At 42.8% G+C, this 24756-nt stretch overlaps 1 protein-coding gene across 2 annotated transcripts in view; it reads left to right on the top strand.

Moving 5' to 3' along the window:
- The window catches only part of LOC124605138 (phospholipid-transporting ATPase ABCA1-like), a 423943-nt gene that overhangs the window by 209477 nt on the left and 189710 nt on the right, over positions 1–24756 (top strand). For both annotated transcript variants that reach the window (XM_047136621.1, XM_047136620.1), the window contains one exon: positions 11225–11363. In XM_047136621.1, coding sequence (XP_046992577.1) covers positions 11225–11363 — 139 coding nt within the window. The remainder of the gene's footprint in view (positions 1–11224; positions 11364–24756) is intronic.

The following is a 24756-nucleotide window of genomic DNA, read 5'->3' as shown; positions in this document are numbered from 1 at the left end:
GTACTGTGGTGAGCATCTTCAACAAATGGCGAAACCATGCCTAGACATCATGGAGTTGGGTGCCACCTCTCAATACAGATGTCAGATATCGCATACTGGGCAGACTGGTAAAAGAGAGTAGGTGGTGAACTGTGGTAGAACTAACATCAGACTTTAGTGCAAGGCAGAGTACAAGTGTGCCTGAACACACAGTGCACCAAACACTCCTAACTATGGGCCTCCGCAGCCAATGAACCATGCATGTGCCAATGTTACGATAACAACATTGACAACTATGACTGAAATTGGCACGTGGCCATCAGCACTGGACGTTGGTACAGTTGCCAGAGTGTTGCACGGTCTGATGAATCCTGATACCTTCTTTGTCATGTCAATGGGAGGGAGCAAATCTGTCATCCTCCAGGAGAACAGTTCCTTGACACCTGAATGGCAGGATGGAGACAGGGTGGCAGTGGTGGCTCCATTATGCTCTGGATAACACTCATGTGGGCATCCATGGATCCAGTGGAGCTCATGCAAGGCACCATGATGGCTAAGGAGTATCGTTGCGGACTGTGTACACCCCTTCATGACGATCATATTTCCCAGCAGCAGAGGCATTTTTCAACAAGATAATGCACCATGTCACAAGGCCATGATGGAGTAGTTTGAGGAACACAGTGGCAAATTCAAATTGATTGGCCCCTCGACTCACCAGATCTGAACCTGTTTGAACACATCTGCAGTATGATTGAATGTAAAGTCAGATCTCATTGACCCCCTTCCCAAAATTTATATGAATTAGGTGACCTGTGTGTGCAGATGTGGTGCCAACTCCCTCCAGTGATATACCAAGGCCTCATTGCTTCCATGCCATGACGCCTCGCTGCTGTTATCCGTGCCAAAAGTGGACATACTGGCTGTTGTGTAGGTGGTCATAATGTTCTCGTTGATCAGGGTATTTGAAAGTTGTTGTGAAGAATTGAAGAGACAAAATATTTTAAAAATTATAGTACATAGAATCCCAGGTAAAGAAATAACAAAAGCGGTTTTGTTTAAACTAAGGAGTCCTTACAGAAACTAACAAAAGAGAGGATAAAAAAGAATTACAGCAACTGCTGATTTTAATATAAACATACAGTGTCTTGTCACGTTAATGTGACCACCTGTCAAAAGCTTCAATAACCACATTTTGCAGTGTGGACTGCTGCAAGACAGCCACGAAGAGTTTCAGTGAGGTACTGACAGGGATTTGAACCCATGCCATGATGTGGCCAGCTGTGGTAGGTTTCTTGGTTGTGGATTCATTGCTCATAAAGGCCTATCGAGGTGGTCCCACAGATTCTAAATTGGGTTTAAATCTGGAGAGTTTGGTGGCCAGGGGAGTATGGTAAAATTCATGCTGTGCTCTTTGAACCATGCACATACACTGTGAGCTGTGTGACATGGTGCATTGTCATACTGGTAGATGCCATCATGCTGAGCAAAAAGCAAGCTGCATGTAGCGGTGGACATTGTCCCCAAGGATACATACGTACTTGGGTTGATCCATTGTGCCTTCCAGAATGATGAGATCACCCAGGAAATGCCACAAAAACATTCCCCAGACCATAACATTCCCTTCTCCAACCTGGAACCTTCTGACGATTGTTGCAGTGTGTTTCGTTTTCAATTGTTTCACACCTTCTATGCCATTGGCTATCAGCCTGATAAAGCACAAAATGTATTTCACCTGAAAAGGCCACCTGTTGCCTCCGTGGATGTCCAGTTGTGAGTGTTGCCAATGAACAGCCGTCTGCATTGGTGCATAAACCGGGCACCGGCCACGGAAGCTCATACACAGCAATGTTCACTGAATGATCATTGAGGAAACACTTTTGGTAGCCCACTGGTTCATCTGGGTTGTCAGATGCTTGGCATTTGCATGTCTATTCACCCATACACATCTCCACAGCGGCTTTTCAACCCTGTTATCTACAGCCGTTGGTGCACTGCGGCTACCTCGATGTTAATTTTGATAGTGGCATTCTACCATGGACAGTATTCCTTAACCACAATGGCACATGAATAGTTTACAAACTTAGCCATTTCAGAAATGCCTCCACCTTTGGCCCAAAAGCCAATGATCTGGATGTCAGATAAATCACTTCATTTCTGCATTACAATGATGACTGCACTGTTTTCCGCAGCCCCCTTCCATGCCTTATATGCCCTCCACTGGTAGTGCTGCCACCTGCCATCTGTGAGTGGTTATTGCACATTGACATTAAACATAGACAGTGATCACATTAATGTGACTGGACCATGTAATAACTGAATGCAGTGAATCAGGACATTTTATTTGGTCTGATTTGAGCATCTAGTTTCAAGCTAAACTTCATAGAATTCACAACAGTGAATAAACAAACTGCAACCTGTATTTATAACATTATCACAAATTGTGCATTGTATGATGCAAGAAAATTCTGCATTGATTAGGTATTTTTGATCATTCTGCATTGTTTTTGGAGCTACCAAAAATAAACGAATCAAGTGTTAGAAAAACTTGCATAGAACTGTAGAACTGAAGGCATATATTTTATGAAGACCAGTGCACAGCCAGAACAGAATTGAACTCCAGGACAAGAAGTGTAGCTATTTATACAAACTTCGACTATTGCAGATTATATATACACTACAAACAACAGAAATTTGAAAAACATTCCAGAAATGTTAACTACCAAACAAAAAATGATTACAGGCAGTTGAGTTTTAAATGGTGAGCTGCAACATGCCAGCCAGCAACACTAACTGCAATGCCACACTGCAAGCAGTTCAGCCTGCAGCATTGCTGCCTCTCATGGAGAAACAGCGACCTGCTTTTCTGAAAGTTCTGATTGGAGCTGCCTGCAGCGTCCTGAGCCTAGGTCTTGGCCATGGACATCTATGTGGCGTGTCTGGCCGATCGTCATGCTCTAGTTCATATCCTCTTCACTATGATGAGCACTGAAGATAGCCCCTGCCATTGAAAATTGCATTGAAAGACAATCCCCCATCATTGATCTGTGTCTCAGGACTGTGGTACGGCTTCATATGGAAGACATGGATGAAGTCTCTATGGTTTTATCTTCTTGAAGATGGCCCATAACTATTGACTTTGTATGTGAAATCCTGCAAGTGATGAAAAATGCTATACAACTCATAGTATCCAAAGTTCCACTTTCTGCACGGACCTAATAATGTGTCACAAGCTGTGACATGGTCACAGATTAAAACAGTGATCTAGGAAGGGTAGAATTAATTTATTTCTGCCAACTGTCATAAAACTTATGGTCCTTAAACTACCAGTTATGGTCAGCAATGACCGCCTCCAGATCTCAGCAAAATGTGAGAAATGAAATACGATAATGAACAGCTTACATATTAGAACAATAAAATTGTCCATGATGAAAAATTATTACTTTCACGTATATGAAAACATTGCACTTAAAATATGACAAGACATACCTGTAACATAACATATCCTAATATAATAAAGCCATAGTGACAGTGTCATAAAATACACTCCTGGAAATGGAAAAAAGAACACATTGACACCGGTGTGTCAGACCCACCATACTTGCTCCGGACACTGCAAGAGGGCTGTACAAGCAATGATCACACGCACAGCACAGCGGACACACCAGGAACCGCGGTGTTGGCCGTCGAATGGCGCTAGCTGCGCAGCATTTGTGCACCGCCGCCGTCAGTGTCAGCCAGTTTGCCGTGGCATACGGAGCTCCATTGCAGTCTTTAACACTGGTAGCATGCCGCGACAGCGTGGACGTGAACCGTATGTGCAGTTGACGGACTTTGAACGAGGGCGTATAGTGGGCATGCGGGAGGCCGGGTGGACGTACCGCCGAATTGCTCAACACGTGGGGCGTGAGGTCTCCACAGTACATCGATGTTGTCGCGAGTGGTCGGCGGAAGGTGCACGTGCCCGTCAACCTGGGACCGGACCGCAGCGACGCACGGATGCACGCCAAGACCGTAGGATCCTACGCAGTGCCGTAGGGGACCGCACCGCCACTTCCCAGCAAATTAGGGACACTGTTGCTCCTGGGGTATCGGCGAGGACCATTCGCAACCGTCTCCATGAAGCTGGGCTACGGTCCCGCACACCGTTAGGCCGTCTTCCGCTCACGCCCCAACATCGTGCAGCCCGCCTCCAGTGGTGTCGCGACAGGTGTGAATGGAGGGACGAATGGAGACGTGTCGTCTTCAGCGATGAGAGTCGCTTCTGCCTTGGTGCCAATGATGGTCGTATGCGTGTTTGGCGCCGTGCAGGTGAGCGCCACAATCAGGACTGCATACGACCGAGGCACACAGGGCCAACACCCGGCATCATGGTGTGGGGAGCGATCTCCTACACTGGCCGTACACCACTGGTGATCGTCGAGGGGACACTGAATAGTGCACGGTACATCCAAACCGTCATCGAACCCATCGTTCTACCATTCCTAGACCGGCAAGGGAAGTTGCTGTTCCAACAGGACAATGCACGTCCGCATGTATCCCGTGCCACCCAACGTGCTCTAGAAGGTGTAAGTCAACTACCCTGGCCAGCAAGATCTCCAGATCTGTCCCCCATTGAGCATGTTTGGGACTGGATGAAGCGTCGTCTCACGCGGACTGCACGTCCAGCCCGAACGCTGGTCCAACTGAGGCGCCAGGTGGAAATGGCATGGCAAGCTGTTCCACAGGACTACATCCAGCATGTCTACGATTGTCTCCATGGGAGAATAGCAGCCTGCATTGCTGCGAAAGGTGGATATACACTGTACTAGTGCCGACATTGTGCATGCTCTGTTGCCTGTGTCTATGTGCCTGTGGTTCTGTCAGTGTGATCATGTGATGTATCTGACCCCAGGAATGTGTCAATAAAGTTCCCCCTTCCTGGGACAATGAATTCACGGTGTTCTTACTTCAATTTCCAGGAGTGTATACACAAAATCAGCATAGCATTGTTGCAGATATTTAACTAGGCCACAGATATGGCAGAATCATACTGCCTCTATTGCTGTTGTTCGTAACAAACTGCAGTGCATTGGCCACAACACACACTGACGAGCCTAAACGTTATGACCAGCTGCGTAATAGCTTGTTTGCCCATCTTTGGAAAGAAATACATCACTGATTCTTCGTATTGTGGAGCTGACAGTTTGTTGGTAGGTTTGTAGAGGTATGTGACATTAAATGTATTTGCACAGGTCATGTAATTCATGTAAATAACCGGCCTCTGATTTGCGTACACTGTGCTAGCGCACGATAGCGACCCTGATGGGTTCCATAGGATTTATGGCAGATGGATTTGGTCACTGAGACATCAATGTGAGTTCACTATAATGCTCCTTCTGGTACTGAGACACGGACATTTAAACTCCTGAAAGATGACATCACTGTCGGGGAAGATATCGGGGTTGGAGGTGGTTCTCAGCTGTCAGTATTTCTTCGGTCACTACAACAGGTCCCATGCAAGCACAGGAGAATGTCTCTCATTGCATAATAGTGTTGCCAGCAGCCTGTGTCCATGGTGCACTGCATGTTTCCACCCTCCACTCACTTCGATGATGGCTTTTGTGGAGACTACCATTGACCTAACGTAGCAAACATGTGATTCACTCAAAGAGCCGACACATTTCCATTGATCAGTGGTCAAATTCCCATGGTCTCATGCCCACCGCAATCATAATTGATGATGCCATCGAGTCATTGTGTGAACACACAGGGGTGGTGCGCTGTGGAGCTCCGCACTGAGCATTGTACAATGAACAGTGTGCTCCAAAACATTTCTCCATGCACCAGCGTTGTGTTCTTTTAGCAGAAATGCGACACATCACCATCTGTCTTACTTCATAGAGCAGACAAGCCTCTGAACCCTACATTCGGTGAAGAGTCATGGACATACAACCGTTTAGCTCCTAGTATTAGTTTCATTGCCCTTCTACCACTTTCTGTAGATGCTCATGACAGTAGCATGTGAACAATCAAACAGCTTCACCATTTTTGAGCTATTCATTCACACGCTCTGTGTAATACAATCTGTCTTTTATCAAAGTCACTTATCTCAGTGGATTTTCCCCATTTACAGCCCATATCTTCGCTAAGATCCCATTGTCCATGTCTGCTTTGCTTACATACTTTTGTTACCGTGTCCCATGCCCACATCACCACCAGACGGCATCCAGCATCATGATGGGCAGTGGTCATAATGTTTGGGCTTATCAGTATATGTTTTTGCCGTAAGCTCATTGGATGTCACTACTCTAAGTCCCTTCTAAAACTGTACAGAATGCAGTAAATGAAGAGTCAGTAGGTAAGGTCTATAGTGGGCTTGCCAAGTGCACAAGTTGTTACAGTGATAAAACGTAATAATTAAAAACATGAATACAGTCAAATTTGACATTGCTAAAAGAAAATGTTTAAGTGATAATATCAAACAATGGAAAATCCAGGGTGGAATGTAACAATACGAGAGAAGGAAAGTCGCTACTCACCATATAGCGGAAATGCTGAGTCACGATAGGCACAATAAAAAGATTCACACAATTATAGCTTTCGGCCATTAAAGCCTTTGTCAGCAGTAGACACACATACACACACGCGCGCGCACACACACACACACTCACGCCAGCGCAATTTCCACACACATCTGCAGTCTCAGAGAGCTGAAACTACACTGTGTAGTTTCAGCTCTCTGAGAACACAGACGTGTGTGTGTGTGTGTGTGTGTGTGTGTGTGTGTGTGTGTGTGTGTGTGTGTGTGTGTGTGTGTGTGTGTGTTCACAGCCATGTCAGGTTTACGATTGAAGTCAAGACAGGTGGTGCATTGCCTTTCCTTGATGTCCTCGTTCAATGGATTCAATGGAAAATTAATGGGCACCTCAGCCACAGTGTCTACAGGAAACCAACACACACATATTGGTATCTGCATGCTCTCGGCCACCACCATCCGGCACAAAAACGAGGCATTCTGAATACCTTCATCCATCATGCTAAAGTTGTCTCAGATGCTGAAAGTCTGCCACTAGAACTGAGCCACCTCCGAAAAGTCTTCCAGGAAAACAGGTACAGCCACGGGCAGGTGTAACAGGCTATATCTGGTGTGACACACAAGAAACACACCAACAGAGAAGAGAACACCACCGAAGAAGAAAGCAAGGAACTTGTGTTTTTGCCTTTCTGTGGCACTGTATTGGGAAAGGTTAGCCCACTCCTGAAGAGACATAACATTTCATTGGTGTTCAGGCCCCCAGCAAAAATTTGACAGCTCATGAGGCCTGTGAAGGACGATATAGGGCTTAGAACGCCTGGAGTGTACAAGATACCATGCCAGTGTGGCTGTTACTATGTCAGCCAGACAGTACGCACTGTGGAGCAACGCCGGATGGAACATGAGAGGTACTTAAGCTTACGCTATCCAGAAAAATCAGCCGTGGCAGAACACACCTTAGACACCGAATTCTATTCAACGAAACATCTGTCGTTTTGAGGATGAAGGGATTTTGGGATAGCATCATAAAAGAAGCTATTAAAATAAAAACCTCGGAAAACACCATTAACAAGGACGGCGGTTTGCAGCTCAGCACAGCCCGTGACCCAGCCATCGCGAGGTTAAAACGGGCATGACGGATGAGGGGATGAAAACATTACCATATATGGTGAGGAAGAGAGTACCAGTGACATCACAGCCAGCAGTGCGTCTATATAATGACACGGCAATGGTGACACAGCAGTCATTCTTAACACTTGACAATGACTGAGGAGAGCTCAGTCAAAAACTCGTGGGATTTTAACCACCTGACACGGCTGGAAGCCCGAGAAAATTTTATTAGAACATTGGGAAGTTGTGTAAGCAATAACAGCTCTCTATACTGGAATCTGGTTGGCATTATCCATCCAAGGAAAACCTCAAAAAGGACGAAAATACTTTTGCGGTGAATAAAAATTCCCTCGGGGAAGTTCCGATCTTGCGCAGGCTTGAGTATTTGGAACCAAAGTATGTCTGTCTGAATGTCTGTTCCAATGTGCAACATGTCAGGATTCATATACATCTGTGAAATAAAATCATAGTTTCCTTTTCATGGTAAACAATGATGTATTTTTCAGTACTCTTCCTAAACAGCAGGAATTAGCGTTGATATTTAACTTATTTTGACTTCATCAATTCATCACCTTTTAGAATTAGAAAATTTGCAGGATGGCTGACTTTCAACAATACATTCGATTAGTTCCGTTGCAAATTCAATACAAATCTACTCCATTGTATAATTAACACCAGGGTGAGTTATTTCATTTCATTACTTGCTTATTTGCCAAGTCCAGAGAAAAGTATTATGCATCACAGAGCATACAGCTTTCCTCTCATGGTCATAAGTCAGAGATTGTCCTTTATGTAGGAATTTTTTGTTGAAGTTTACACAAATTGCACATCACTGTGTACTTGTAACATAGTTAGAACTTTGACAAAATCTCTGTAATTTCATTTACGAGGTGTGGCTAGAAAAAAAAAAACCGGACTAGTACTGGTGAAACAATAAAACCAATGCAATAAGGCTGAAAGTCGCGTGGTCTGTCACGTGACTCTCGCTCCGCCTACTGCTCGAGTTTCATCTGCCTCCTGCACTCAGTCTGCCCGTGGCGTCTGTTTTAAGTAGTTGACGTTTTGTCTGTGCGTCGGAAAATGTTGAGTGTACAGAAAGAACAGCGTGTTAACATCAAATTTTGTTTCAAACTAGGAAAATCTGCAAGTGAAACGTTTGTAATGTTACAACAAGTGTACGGCGATGATTGTTTATCGTGAACACAAGTGTTTGCGTGGTTTAAACGATTTAAAGATGGCCGCGAAGACACCAGTGATGACACTCGCACTGGCAGACCATTGTCAGCAAAAACTGATGCAAACATTGAAAAAATCGGTAAACTTGTTTGACAAGATCGCCGTTTAACAATCAGAGCAGTGTCTGAGTTAACAGGAGTTGACAAGGAAAGTATTAGGCAGTTTACCGATTTTTTTCAATGTTTGCATCAGTTTTTGCTGACAATGGTCTGCCAGTGCGAGTGTCATCACTGGTGTCTTCGCGGCCATCTTTAAATCGTTTAAACCACTCAAACACTTGTGTTCGCGATAAACAATCATCGCTGTACACTTGTTGTAACATTACAAACGTTTCACTTGCAGATTTTCCTAGTTTGAAACAAAATTTGATGTTAACGCGCTGTTCTTTCTGTACACTCAACATTTTCCGACGCACAGACAAAACGTCAACTACTTAAAACAGACGCCACGGGCAGACTGAGTGCAGGAGGCAGATGAAACTCGAGCAGTAGGCGGAGCGAGAGTCACGTGACAGGCCACGCGACTTTCAGCCTTATTGCATTGGTTTTATTGTTTCACCAGTACTAGTCCGGTTTTTTTCTAGCCACACCTCGTATTGCATTCAAAACGCGTGGCGGAATATAAACAAGTGCATAGAAAAGAAAGAAAATCAAATTATTTTGGGATTCTTTTTGTATTTTTCAACATAATCACCTTTTAACTCTATAAGCTTTGCGAAGCACTGCTCCAACTTTTTTAAGCCATCCAAGAAGTAGAATTACAGATCATCTCCAAAATAGAAATCTGTTTGGGCAATGACCACTTGGTTTGGTGTGAACTGTTGCCTGAGCCTGTTGTTGATTAACCTTTTGGATGTTGCAATAAACTGAACTTCATTTCCCTAATTCTAGCCATCAAAACTGCGCAGGTGTGTGCCTGTGCATTGTACTGATGGAAGATGACTTTTTCTTTTCCAAGTATGGAGTATTACCTTTATTTCTCCACTCATCTGGTCCAATAATGATACATAATACTCTCTCATTGTTATTTGCCCCTTCTTCAAGTAATAGACATAGATGGTTCCTCATACATCCCAAAAAACCACGGTCATCACATTGCCAGCCAGTTTAAGTATCTTCACATTCTTCAGAGTCCGTTTCCCTTCAAAAACTGATTGTTTTGATGTTTCCTTAGTCTTTGGAATGTAGTAGTGCATCCCCATTTCATTGACAGTTATGTATTGATGCAGAAACTTGGTAGGATTTCAAAGGGAAAAGTGCCAAAACAGCCTCAGCATCAAACACAAGGTTGTGTTTATTCTGCACTGATAGCAAATGTGGCTGCCATCTTACTGAGATTTTTTCATGCCACTTTTTGATGCAAAATTGAAAACAGCATACCTTGCAATATGCCTGTGGCTTCAACTATTTTGTGCACTTTGATTTGTTGGTCACTCAAATCCATATCTTGATTTTTGTCAGTAATTTCGGGAGGAATGGTCATTCCACAGGATATCCTGAAGGCTTTTGTGAATGTACGACCATGTTTAAACTCATTTACCCAGTTGTAAACAGTTGCAAACACACAAGCAGAGGTGCCATGAGCTTCATCCAGCCCTGCTTTGATCTGTTTCAATGTTGAAACCTTTTAATAGAAGTGTGTAGTCACTGTTTGAAATGCCTTTTTTTCCATGTTGCAAAATAAACATGAGATTGTTGCTTCATTCATCTGGGACAGTGAAATCATGTGATGCACACTACTGTAACTCTACCTGCCCTCTCACTAACAGCAAACTGTTCTGATGCTACATGCAGTCTCTTTTGGCTTTTCTAAGGATAATGACCCCTGTAACCACTCACCGAACAGCAGAAGTGTTGAGCACTATTGAATTCTTTTTTATGAATGTTTAAATCTTCATTTGCTTTAATTTTCAAATTTATAGATTACACATTGTCTCCTCAGACAAATATCTAGTATGTGAAATACTGTTTCTTACAAATGACCTCTCAACAGCAGTTTCTTCTTCGTCTATCATAATATCAGCTGCTCTGAACTGCCCCATATCTGGACATGCTATCCTGCAATGTGTGATTCAGAGCACCCAAAAGTGTGTGTGTGTGTGTGTGTGTGTGTGTGTGTGTGTGTGTGTGTGTGTGTGTGAGAGGGGGGGGGTTGGGTATTACGATGTGTGGGTGGTGGTGCATAGGGATAGTCATTTTTCTTGCTCCATACTTGAATGGAATAGGACAGGCAGTGGCTAATATTGGAACATAGAACCCTCCCACATGCTCCGTACAGTAGCTTGTAGTATTTTTTTTAGTATTCAGTCACACGAATCCTCTAAATTTGTCTATATTTCAGTGTTACACCTGCATTATAAAATGTAACTTTTTATTGTATTTTCAGAGCATGAGGGGCCAGAAGACAATTCTCATCAGCACACAGTATATGGAAGAAGCAGATGTTCTCGGTGATCGTGTGGCAATCATGGACCATGGAAAGATTAAATGTTATGGAACAACCCTCTTTTTGAAAAAGCTTTATGGTAATGCCATTATGCTTTCTTCTGTCAGTATCTCACACTTAGTAATTTCAAACGAAACTCTTCTTCTGTAGGAGCTATATTTCATTGTTGCTTACATGTTTTATCAAGTCTACATCTTTCCCATATTTGTTACACATCTACTTATTACTAGAGTATTTTCACTGAAGAACAGTAATTTCATTACTTAAAAAACCCATTTACACATGCATACTGTTATAGGTTTTACTTGGCCAATGGTCAATGGCTGTTTGATGGATAATACATTTAATCCTCAAGATTAGCTGATATTGTCAAAGAGTGATCCTACATTGCTCATGGTGTTCTGAAGTTGAGCTCATGAGTGAGGAGGTATTATGACAGCATTGTCTGAGGGTTTTTCCATTATTATTACCAGAATGCCTTTCCATTTCCTACATGTGGTGGTTGTTACCTGTAAGACACAAATCAAACATCAACTTAGCTTAAGCTTTTCCACTTGTTGAAATTGTTATTATGCTTGCACCTCTTGGTGACCTCTTGGAACAGATGGATATGGGAATCCTTTCCACAGATATAACTAGAGTTTTGGCAAATTTTGTACAGTGTTTCACATCACTCACTGCATGCTCAGCCACGATCAGTTTCCTGCCTGACCCAGCTCACAAGTTCATTTATGTTACATAATTATGGTGTTAATGGACTGTGTCATCATTCTGATGTTGATTTTTCTGCAAGTGTAAGGTATTCAGTAAATCTCTGATGTCAGTCCTGTTAGTCTTTGATGATCTGAGACACTCATTGATTTTCTTGATCAGTCTGTATTCTGCCTTTATGTTGTGTTTTTGCGGTACACAGCTAATTGTGTCCTTCACCTTGGGGTTGAATGGCAGAAAGACCATGCCCAGAACTTCTGTGAAGATGTCACTTGGCCAGGTGTTATGCTCCCGCACACTTTTGATGTCCTTCATGGAGTACCCATTATTCTTCACAATCCATTTGAAATGTTGCATGTCATCTCTAAGGTGCTGAGATTCACATATTCTTCTCAAGTGTTACAAGGCTATTGATTATGCTCCCTCTTTTGGCTCGGTTAGTGGTTGAAAGCTTATGTAAATACCAATCTGGGTACATGGGTGTGAGATACACATTATGGCCCAATGTTTGCACTATTTCTTATTGGTAGTGCACCAAGGAAGGGCAGCTGTTAGTCCTTCACTGCTTCCATCAAGAGTCCACATGACAAAGCTGCTGTTCATGAATCTGTACCACACAGTAGGCTTCCAAATGCACAGTGTAAGGACAGTACACAGATCAATGGAGAAAATCAGTCAGTGCTTTGGATCAGCCAAAGACAAACAGGCTCCCAATCACAAGGTTTTACTGAATAATGTGATGAGATAGATAGAATGTTCCTGCTAACTCTTGTTGAACCATAAGAGACCAACATGTGACATAATGGATAATAAATGGAGAGTTGCAGCTGTGGTTTTCTTGTTGATTCAACAAAATATTGTTCAACAAGTTTCTGTCATGTGCATCTTCAGAAATAATAAGTTGTAAATAAAAAAGTCACTGTTTATGTGTCCTCAGAATGTTGGTTGCGTTTCTAAAAGTTGGCTGCACTACAGTCTAAGGGCCAACCAATGCACATGTCACTTTAACCCTAAAAAAATCCAGTCTCTGAGTTCATAGAAATGCAGGCAGGAATTCGGGTGAAAAATAATGTTCACTACTTGTACTGTTTTAAATTTTAACAAAACTTAGTTTATGTGATTACTGTAACATTTACCACAAGTTAATTATGGTTTAAAATTGAATTAATAAATATCCAAGCAAGGGCTTAAATGAAACAGAACAGTATCCTACATTCGCATAAACTTCAGAAAAGCAATCAAAGTTCCTTTAGTGCAAGTGTGAAGTTCCACACCTGTGAACTAAGTGAATTCCAAGGGCACATCACTAACAAAAAATAACTGCAGTAAATTTTTGGAGTTTAGAGTAGTTCACAAAACTCGAAAAATTGAAAGCCCCCAAGTCAAAAATATTTCAGAGTTTTTGCTAGCGACACACACGTATATCACAAGTTCACGACTTGATACTTAGGATAATTTTGATAAGCTCAAGATGTGACCTGCTGCCACGCATATGTACTCCCTGTTCTAGATCTCAGACTTGACTGATGAACAAATGTCAAGTAAAGTGCCCATGCCAAGAAGGCTGACCCAGTTAAAGTCCTTACCATGATGTCAGGTGCAAGCACTTCCAACTTGTGCAACAAACTTTGAAAATATAAATTTAATGTTTTATACATGTATCATACATTAGTTAATATATAAATTTCCTCAGCTTTCTAGTACTGTTCTTAGTTTTTCTCCATCTTAAATAACTTGCTCATAGATAGTGATTTCGTTCAGGTAAACTCTACTGTGTGGTGTTCTAAATATAAACAATTGAAACTAAGTACATTCGTGCTTCCCTATATATGTTTACTTTGTAACACTGCCACTACTTTTAATGTGTCATTTATTATTAATATGAAAATTCAGTTTTTTGTATGCAGAATGTGTATGCTGGACTGTACTGTAATTTAAAATAGGTAATGTTTATAAAAAAAAAAAAAAAAATCTGCTACAGTTGTCTGATAGTGCTCAGTGACACCTATCTGTAGATACTTTGTTTGTAAATGATTAATGGAAAATCTCATATAAAGATGTGAAACAAATACTAACAAAGAGATAGAGGGACTGGCCAGTACTTACCTCAGCTCAGTACAGCTGATAGATAACACAAAACATCGGCTGTACTGAGCTGAGGTAAGTACTGGCCAGCCCCTCTCTCTCTCTTTGTTGGTTGATACTTTGTTTGTAAAAATTGCTTAAGGCATCATTAAGATATTAATTGTTATAGTTCATTTTATTCATAAAATATTACACAGGAAATAATTTAAAAAAACTGCTTTCATAGTGAGGGCACATTTTCACCCATGCACTCATCTGAAGTTTGTCTTTGTAACTATATCTGATTTCTCTGTAACTAGTTGTGTTCAAATTTTCAGCCATGCTCTCTACTGCACTATGTTTCTTGTCAGTGGCTGGATGTGTGTTTTCCCGCTACACAGCCAGAGCATGTGTTTACCTGAACTGCAGTCTTGTTGGTTCTTATACTCATTATGTCCAGCAATCACTGAGGCCCAAAGGGTGCCGCTACCTATTAATGACATGGCAAGAGCCTCTTGGCTACTAAGCTCTGCATAGCTCCAGTCCCACACCTCCCCAGCTGGCAAATTGCTCACTCTGGCTCGGCTGCAGCTTCCTCTCATCACAAACAGAAAGCGCAGCATGGCCACATCTTGTTTTTAAAGTTTCCATGAGTTACTGAGGTCTACCATCTCACCATGCACTTCCGACAAACTCAATAATTTCTGTGAAGCTTGGAAAGCAGGAGAGAGGTTCTGGCAGAAGTGAAGCTGTGAGGACAAGTTGTGAGTAGGGCCTGGACAACTTCGCTATTTAAAGTATTGTGGATTTGAGCTCCAATAAATTAATCTGTCTGGAAGTTTCAAACTAGTGTACACCATGCTAGAGTGAAAGATTCATTCAGGATCTTCTGAGCTTGAACAAAAAAGGCACCATCCAGGTCACTTTATCTCTATTTGGGTTGCCAGTTTTTGTCCATGTTACAGGGCGTTCTCAGGCACTGTATCTAATTACTGCAAAGTGCAGTTTATCAGCAGGACAAAGATTCAGTTAAAACTGCTGGAATGTGTGAACAGAATTCGCACTTTTCTACCCTTTCTTTGCAACTGTTACAATCAATTGGAGTGGAACTGACCAATTTTCAACTTTCTTAAACTGAAATATTTCTGAAAGCAATAGAATTAACATACTGTGTTTTCTTTCAGAGCATGGGTATTGAGCTGTAGTAATAACAGTTGTGGTTTTTATTACCTTTTACCGTAAAAGAAGGCATCTGTTATGGGATAATTGTGGATTATTTATAACTCTAGGGTGACTTTAATTGTACTATTACCTTTTACCGTAAAAGAAGGCATCTGTTATGGGATAATTGTGGATTATTTATAACTCTAGGGTGGCTTTAATTGTACTGAAACTTTATCAATAATTGAAAAACAAATCAGACTAACTAATTAAACTTTGGGACTGATGACCTTCGCAGTCTGGTACCTTCAACCCCACAAACCAACCAACCACCCCAATTAAATTTTAATATTAATTTCAGTGATATGCAAAGTTTTAGGTGAAAAATACGTGATCACAAGTTTACTTTATGAAATTTCATAGACACATACACAAAACTGTGTTCCATGGACAGTGAACCCTGACCTGTGCACTTCAACCCCATCCAGTTTTTCTGCAAGTTCATCATGGAAATCTCATGAAGTAGACTGATCCACACCAGCTCCAGCTGTCTTTATATTGTTACTAACTAGAATGCAGATTGATATTTGTGTTGCAATATGAAGCTTGTTGTCCAACCAGAACCCAGAGAATTGTTTGTAAATTTTGATTGAATGCCTTTTCTGTGAAGGAATGTCTTTGCTTTATATCAAAGATCCTGGCAGAAATTGAAAATCACCAGTTTGCACAATCGAGAAGACCTTTCAATAGAGCCACCTCTTTTTGAAAATAAAAAATCTGGCTGACCATCATATCTTTTACCATGATGACCATGAAATGTGTGTTTTAGGATTCCTTTGCGAATTTTTTACACTCAGCTAGTCTTGTTAAGGCTTACTTTTCCAATGAAACTTTTTGTAAGACACAATTCTAAAACAACCAAGCTATATTCCTTCAGTTCACATGGTTAACATTTGAATATGTATGGCATTGTCACACAGACAACTCATATGGTCTCAACTGTAAGTTGCAACAAACAGAGCTGTAGCTTTCTTGAGAAATTTGTAAGTTAACACACAGACAATGATGATGACTTCTCATCTCCACCACTTAATTGTTAAAGACAATTGTTACTGTATCTTTTGTGTTACATTGTTGCTGTGTTCATCTGGTCACATTCTTGCTGCATTCATGTTCATAAAGGAAACACTCAAGAAAAGATGGTCAGCTTCACCCAAGGATTTCTCAGGTGGTCAACTTCACCCCAATTCTGCCAAGAACTAGCAGAGTTTTATTTATATGTCTATAAATACGTAAATATAATAGATTAATTTCTGTGATTGCTTTAGTTTCCATTATGAGACCTAGGCACATGAATCATTTTATATATCACACGAATAACAGTTTTAACTCATTAAAAAAGTTGAAAAAACAGTGCTTATGAAATGATTAGTATTCAGATAGATGTTTAGTATTCCAAATGTTTAGCCATTGGCACACATTAAGAACTATCAATCAGTGAAAACAATAATTAAAGTAAATGAATTTTCATGGTCGGTGTTTAGTTATTTAAAATAAAATGGATTTTGAACTTTTTGGTCAGTTTCACCTCATTTGATAGTACTGAACTGTCATTCTGTTTGTTTGTTTCAAAATGCATATTTCCTACTTTGTTCTGTACATCCCATTCAGCATTGTACCCATCTGTTTTGCCACTGCTGATACGGTTTTTTAAATTATCTTTCCACAGCAGTACACTGAAGAGACTGTACTCTCCAGTCCCGTTGTAACATTTCTTCTCTCATCCATTTTCAAGTGATATACTCAACTCTTAACACATACTTGGCCAGCAACTAAACATACAGTTTAGTACAATATTTAACTACACCCTCTAAGATGTACCATGAAGGAGTTACACAAAGTGGTCACAAGTTGATATTCATAAAGGTATCGATGGAAATGCAAAATTGTAGACTTTTGCAAACTGCAATCCAGTTCCACCATGAACCTGGTATGGATAGCAAACAGGAGACATGTTGATACCACAGCATAGAGTCTTTGTGAATTTCGTTCCCTATACTCAGCCAGTCACTAACTATGCCTCGCAGACAGGCATGCGAGCAATGCATGGAGATGTCAGCCTATAAGAGAGGATGTGTCATTGGGCTCAAAGAAGTTGGTTGGAGTAATCGAAGAATCACTTTACATTTGAATTGAAGCGATGCCACTATTCAGTGATGGCAGGAATGGGTGAACTATGGAAGAACCCAGTTCAAGAAGGAGGTGGTTGGCCTAGAGAGACAACAGAACGTGAGAACAGAATGATCATCAGAGGGGTGCTCAGAGCCCCAGATTTGTCATTATCTTCAATCTGACATATATCTAGTCCTTTGGTGACCATGAGGATCATTAACATGTGGCTCACAAGGAGGAGGCAGAGTACACAACGCCCCTTGCACTGACAACCATTGACCACTGTACACCAACAACCCCTTATGTGGTGGTGTCAGGCACGTTTAGCCTGGAATCTCATTGACTGGAACAGAATTGTCTTCAGTGATGAGTCTCACTTTAAATCAAGGCCCGATGACTGATGAAGATGTGTCTGGAGACATCGAGGACAACAGTAGGATACTGACATGGCTGTTAAAACCCTTACAGTCCAACAACAAGGAGTGGTGGTCTGGAATGCCATTTCCTTTCATAACAGCACACCTTTGGTTGTCATCTGTGACACCCTTACAGCACAATGGTACATCAACAATATTCTATACCCCATTTTGTTGCCCCAGGGGGTCCACAACTCTTTTGTGGATACGTGCGTGGCGAGCACGGGGCCCCGAGCCATTGCAGCCTTCTTTCTCTCCCGGGCTGCATTTCCTTTCCCTTCCCCTCCTTTCCCCTCCATGCTGCTTTCCCCTCACCCTCTCCTCTCCCTCTATTGGTGTCCTTGCTTATGTTGGCCCCCACTATCCTCCTGGTTCTGTTGGTTTTACACTCCGGCTTTGTTGCGTAATCATCTCCTCCTTTTGGCATTCCTTGGTCCCCCTCTGGGGTTTGACCTCCATTACAAAATTTCTCCTCCGTAGTGTGAGCCATTTGGGGAAGAGCACCTTACCTAGTGTCTCCGACATGCGCCCTCCTAGTACATTCCACCTTTTCTTTTACGTCGTTGTCTGATGCTAGGGTGCATAGCCAGCACGGTAGCCAGCCCGTGTGGTGGGGTCGCTATGTACCCTTTTGGTTGAGCCCCCTGAACACACAGGGATAACACTTCTGATACCTGAGCTGTGACCACCTCATGCATGCCTTGGAGTGGTTGCTCGTCATCCTGGAGCATCGGAACTCCCGGCAATGGCTGCCGTGCCAGACGGCCCTTGCTGTGGCTGGGTGGCGCCCGTGAGGAGAGCCCCTGATCGGAGTGGGTGGTATCAGGGTGGACGCTATGCAGATGAAACGCATACGGGTCCAAAACTCTGGCCGTTCTTCTGCGGCCATCTTTCTGCGTGGAACTGATTCCTCAAGTGCTGCTTCTCTTGCCCCTTCGGCCTTCCCTTCCATGGCTACCCCCTGGGAAGAGGGTCAGACCCGTCGTCTAGGGGCAAAACCTTTCCCCCGTTATCTAGTTTGCACCAGGACTGATGGAGATACTTTCACCAGTGTCAAACCTTTATTCTTTGTGGAACACATTGAAGACAAGTTTGGCGAAGTGGACTCCCTGAGCAAGATGCGGTCGGGTTCGTTGCTGATAAAAACTGCTTCAGCTGCCCAATCTGCGGCCCTTCGTGCCTGTACCCATCTTGGCACAATTCCTGTGTCCATTACCCCTCACCAGTCTCTAAATATGGTACAAGGTGCGATTTTTCACAGGGACCTCATCCTTCAAACTGATGAGGAACTTCGGGACAATCTCGGACGGCGGGGTGTTCACTTTGTTCGGCGTGTTCAGAAGGGTCCTAAAGATAATCGTATTGATACTGGTGCCTTTATCCTGGCCTTTGAAGGGGATACCCTCCCTGAGAAAGTTAAGATTATGGTCTATTGCTGTGATGTGAAGCCGTACATCCCACCTCCTATGAGGTGTTTTAAGTGCTTGCGTTTTGGCCACATGTCTTCTTTCTGTTCCCAGGCCCCTCTCTGTGGTGACTGTGGACGTCCACTCCATGAGGGGAGTCCCTGTGTTCCCCCTCCTGTATGTGTAAATTGTCATGGTAGTCATTCTCCACGTTCACCAGATTGCCCAGTATATAAGAAAGAAAAAAAGATACAGGAGTATAAGTCCCTCGATCGTTTAACCTACACAGAGGCCCGTAAGAAATATGCACGACTGCACCCTGTGTCCATGACATCTAGTTACGCCTTGGTTACATCTTCACCCCTTCCTCCCCCTTCCTTACCCCCATCCCGGACCCCTCTCCTCCCCACCTCCCCTGTGGCTCCCACACCTTTTCCTATGGGCGCTGCTCCCCCTCCCCAGCCGGAGAAGTGTCCCACTCTTTCGGTGTCTGCCGGTCAAGGGCGCCTCTCCCAGGATGCCCCTTCCCAGCACCTTCCAGGTCAAAGGTCTGCTGCCGCGCGGCGACCGCGAGAGCCGCGGTCTGTCGGCCCCCAGGTCGCCCGGTCTCTTTCTGTTCCTGATCTTGCTGCAGCTGGCTCCTTTATGCCACACAGCCCTCCTCGATGTCAGCCTGAAAAGAAGAAGAAACATAAGTCCCATGACAAAGAGCCTCTGGTGTCACCGGAGGTCCCTTCCCTGACTTCACAACCGGATTCTGACCTGTCGTTCATGGGTGTCACCCCCTTCGGGTGGGGACCCAGCGGTATGACTGGATTTAGCGTGTTCAGCCCTCATTTAAACCGTCGTTCTGTGGTTCTCCAATGGAATTGTAATGGATACTATCGTCACCTTCCGGAATTGAAATCCCTTCTTTCGTCCTACTCTGCAGCAGGAATCTCATTTTACTGATGCTCACTCACCGACCCTCCGTGGGTTCCGTGTTTTCTGTCAAAATCGGGTCAGACCCTTGCGGGCTTCTGGTGGCATTTGTACGTTGGTCCGTACAGACATTGCTAGCATGTGGATTCCTCTCCAAACTACATTGGAAGCGGTTGCTGTTAGGGTCCACTTAGACCCTGCAGTCACAGTTTACAATCTTTATCTCCCTCCTGACAGGACTCTTACACATGCTGCCTTAACCACCCTTCTTCAGCAACTTCCTCCTCCCTTCCTCCTCCTTGGGGATTTTAATGCTCATCATCCTTTGTGGGGCAGTGCCTTTCCATCTAGATGAGGTCTTCTTATAGACCAATTTATTGCAGACCACAACCTGTGCCTTCTTAATGACGGCTCCCCTACTCATTTCAGCTATGCTGTACATACACACTATTTTAATTTACACAGTACAGTAAACATGTGTTAGAAAAATTGGCAAGAAACATTAGGTTTAAACAATGCATAAAATGAAAGAAGAGCTTTCAAACTTAATAAAATACAGTGGACATTTTATCCTTACTTTTTGAATGACAAAAACTAAGTCATTGTTTGTTTGGCGTAATGAAGACAGTCTGTTATATGATGCATAGTTGCACTATCATCTCATAAACATCAAATCAGCAGGTGTAGCCGTGGGCTGTTGCTCCAGATAACGTAGCATGAGGTCAAGGGCTTCTGCTGCGTCACTGTGTGGCACCAGCTCTGCTTTGTCGCTTTCAGACTCATTGTCGTTTCCATCACAGTAGTTCACTTCTTCCTGGTCTTGAGTCACAGCAGCAACGAAATCAGCATCAGTAAGGTTCTCCACACATGCCCCATCCACTGCCATCCACTCATATATGTCTCCTTCGCTAGCTTCTTCACATCCAGGGATTGTTTGTAACATTTGTAGTAGATTTTCCTCTTCAGTTTCAACTAAGTTGTCCTGAAATTCAAGAGATGTCCACAGTTTTCTCCACGATTTTCTCGGAGTATTTTCTGAAATATTCTGTCATGCCGCAGCGGCCTAGTAAACAACATCCTTCACATTGGTCTTTTTTATTTTGCCCACTAAAGGAATGCTATCATCTTGGATCAGCATTCTTAAAAACTGTTTTCTGTGAATCAGTTTTAATGTTGGCAATACGCCCTGGTCCATTGGCTGTAGTAGTGGTGTAACATTCGGTGGCAAAAACTTTGCCACAATTTCTCCATCACGTAATTCCTCAGTGCTGGGGTGAGATGGTGTGTTATCAGTCAAAAGGATTGCGCGGGGAGACAAATGATTTTCCTTAGAAAAAAGTCGAACAGAGGGAACATACCGGCCCTGAAACCATTCTTTGAACAGCTTACTGTCCATTCATGCTTTTTTCTGGTTGTGATAATATATGGGTAGTTTTTAAAAGCCTAGCAGATTTTCCAAACAGCATTAAAGGCAGCTTGTGATTACTAGCAGCATTGCTGCATGCTAGTAAAGTCACACAATCTTTGCACATTTCAAAACCAGGAGCATGGTCTTCTGCTTTTGATGCCAGGGTTTTTGTTGGCAATGCCCTAAAATTAAGGCCAGTCTCATCAACGTTATAAATTTGTTGGGGAAAATACTTTCCCTCTCTTAACATTCTTTCAAACTCCCCTAAGTATTCCTTCACTGCATTCTGGTCAGAAGAAAGCTTCTCTCCAGTAATTGTTAGCTGACAGATTTCATGATGTTTTTTGAATCTGTCCAACCAACCCGTACTCGCACTGAAAGACTATCACCATTGATTAACATGTTCATGTAAACAGCCTCTTCCTGAACCAGTGCTCCACTCAAAGGAGTTCCCCTTTCTCTTTCCTGCATAAACCAAAGGAAAATAAATTCATCCACTTTATCGTACTGGGACTGTTTCAAAGTCTGCTGAATTTTGAGTGTTTTTTCCGAAGATGTTGCACAGGACTGTTCAAGCTTCACCCTGCTCTTCTTCCAGTCACAAATGGTTGCTTTACCAACACCCAGTTCCGTTGCCAGTTTTGATACATGCTCACCATTGTCTATTCGCTTCAAAGCGTTCAGTTTTTCTTTGAGAGTTAACGTCGCATGTTTCCATTTACTCATGACAAAAAGATGTACACCAGTACCCCTGAACGAATACAATACAACTGTTACATGTGCCAGCAATTGATAACTAACATAGCCAAGTGCTTTGTGAGCCAACTGGCAGTGCACTGTCCTCAGACAACACAAACATCTCAACAATGCGCAACAACAAGGGCAAGGAGTGAGTGAGCCATTGCTCCCACACTTGTTCCCATTTATTCCTATGGTGTACGTACTTACCTGCTTGGTATGCTTCCTTCTAGAAACTCATCACTGTACTCATCACTGGACTCTATTGTACTTCGTTTTACTGAGAATGCTGTCCAACAGTTGAGGCATTCCCTTTGCTGTTTAATGAACACTTGTCTCAACTTTGGCTATCCTGTTTCTTACTGTGAAAATAGTGTACACAGTGCCCCACTTCTTCACATTTGTAACATGGAGGTTGGCAGTATTGCTTCTTAAAGAGGTCCATACAGTGACACCTACAACATTTCACCTCAGAGGAAAACTCTTCGGCGTGTGGTAACCCTAATAGCAGCGGCTAAATCTCTCGGGGCTCTCCATACTGCCCCTTGTTGGTATGTCAGTCGGACATCTACGCAATAACACTTCTGATGCCGTGCTTTGTGTCTCGTGCAGAATAACTGTTTACCTTCACATATTGCATTAGTTCCTAGGTTTGCACATTAATTTTTGTTCTTACGTGAAAATGCTTCTGCTGACACATTATGGTTTTGCAACAAACCATTAAACTGTTCCCTAAAAAACATCACACTCTTCTGCTCACAGTAGCGCTGATGAAGTCCATTAGCTAACTGGTCAAATGTCTGCATTTTATTTAAACATTCATGGTACATTATCTGTTTTTGTGTCGCCAACTGTAATTTAGCTATATGGAAGCATGTCTCGTCCAACCAATTATCGAACATAGCATCAACCTTCAAATCAGTAATAAATACAGACACATTCTCAGTTGAATTTCCTGAAAAAGGAGTCACTAGATTAGCTGCTAGAGAATCCACAGAAGAAATAGGTACATTCAGCCAGGTTTTTTCCACTGCCAACTCGGGTTGTATATGATCACTATTGGCTTGTGAAGTGCCCACCTTTCTTTGTAATATGGCAGCTCAGCATTATTTTCTGACAACACGGCTACTTGCCCCTTCAAAAGCTCAGCTGCTTCATGCATTGTCTCCACACTTTCTGGTATTTGTGTAACCTCCTTCTAACAAATAAACATGTTGTCATATTGCCAGGGACTGCTAGTGTAAGTAAACAGCCATAGTTACCACAAGACTAATCTTTTCATCTATATCATTGCCCAACAAGATTCAGAACACTGCTGTGCTTCATAACCAACCCTTTTGCTACTATCACACATAACTGGTATTGCGTTCATACATGGCAACTCATGTCCAAGTAAATTACAATATTGGCATCTAAAAGGCCTTAAGTATCACTCCTTTCAGTCACCTCTACATTATGGAAGGTCAACAGGTTCATGCAGATTCGTAAAAGTCACTTTCATATTTCAGTGAATGTCTTGCATAGTGTAAAAGCCTGTAGCCAACCAGAGAGGCACTCACCAATGTGTAATGCCGACTACTAGGTGACATTGTGTTTGTGACACTGGAGCCAGCAACACCCCAAGTGATGACAGAAGAGCTGCTGCACATCCCCAAATGGGAACCAGTGACCCTTAGGGTGGAAGGCAGCAGCAGCAGCAGTCATAGTTGAGCCTTCTACGGAATTCACAGATTGAATATGCTAAAGTTCTTCACATCCGTCTCAGCAGGGCTAATGACTCTGTGAGTGACAGTGTCAGAGTCCCTAGGACGGGGATGGTACTTGCTGTTACATAATATCTTGTAGACAGCTAGATGAGTAGATGGCAGGCTGACAGAGGTTCCTTCTCCATGCATGCTGGTAAGGTGAACAATGAGCATGCTTTCTCTGGAAATGAGCAATATTCATGTGTGGTTTGCTTTTCTAGTTTGGTCAGCTGTTTTGGTTGGTTCAGAATTTCACAACTTTATCTTTCAGACACTCTTCCAGTTTGCCTAATAGTTGCTCTTGTTTTTGATAAGGATGAACGCTGAGGAAATGAATTAAATTTTTTGCCACAGCTGGGACTCGAATCTTGGTCTCCTAGCTTACTAAGCAGAAATGCTGACCTTTACACCATTATACTGTGCTGGAGTAATGGTCAGCATTTCTGCCTAGTAAGCTAGGAGACCTGGGTTCACGTCCAGCCTTAGCGCAAACTATAATTTATTTCTTCAACTTTCATCCTTATTGTAGATAAAAATGAGACTTAAATATCTCAGGTAAAATTTAATTATAATATCACTTGAGGTACAGGACTTCCCCACTACGTCCAGTGCTGGGGTGCTATTCCAGTGGCAGAGAGCCGCAGTGGTAGTGACAATTTAAGAGGAAAATATGCTGGAGATATGAATTGAAGTTTCTGTTGGGGAGGGCACTGGTCTGAGTAGTCAGTGC

Source organism: Schistocerca americana, chromosome 3, assembly GCF_021461395.2.
Source record: "Schistocerca americana isolate TAMUIC-IGC-003095 chromosome 3, iqSchAmer2.1, whole genome shotgun sequence".
In the NCBI taxonomy this organism is placed as follows: Eukaryota; Metazoa; Arthropoda; class Insecta; order Orthoptera; family Acrididae; genus Schistocerca; species Schistocerca americana.
The sequence above is the reverse complement of the archived record's forward strand: the minus strand, read 5'-3'. Positions and strand labels throughout refer to the sequence as shown.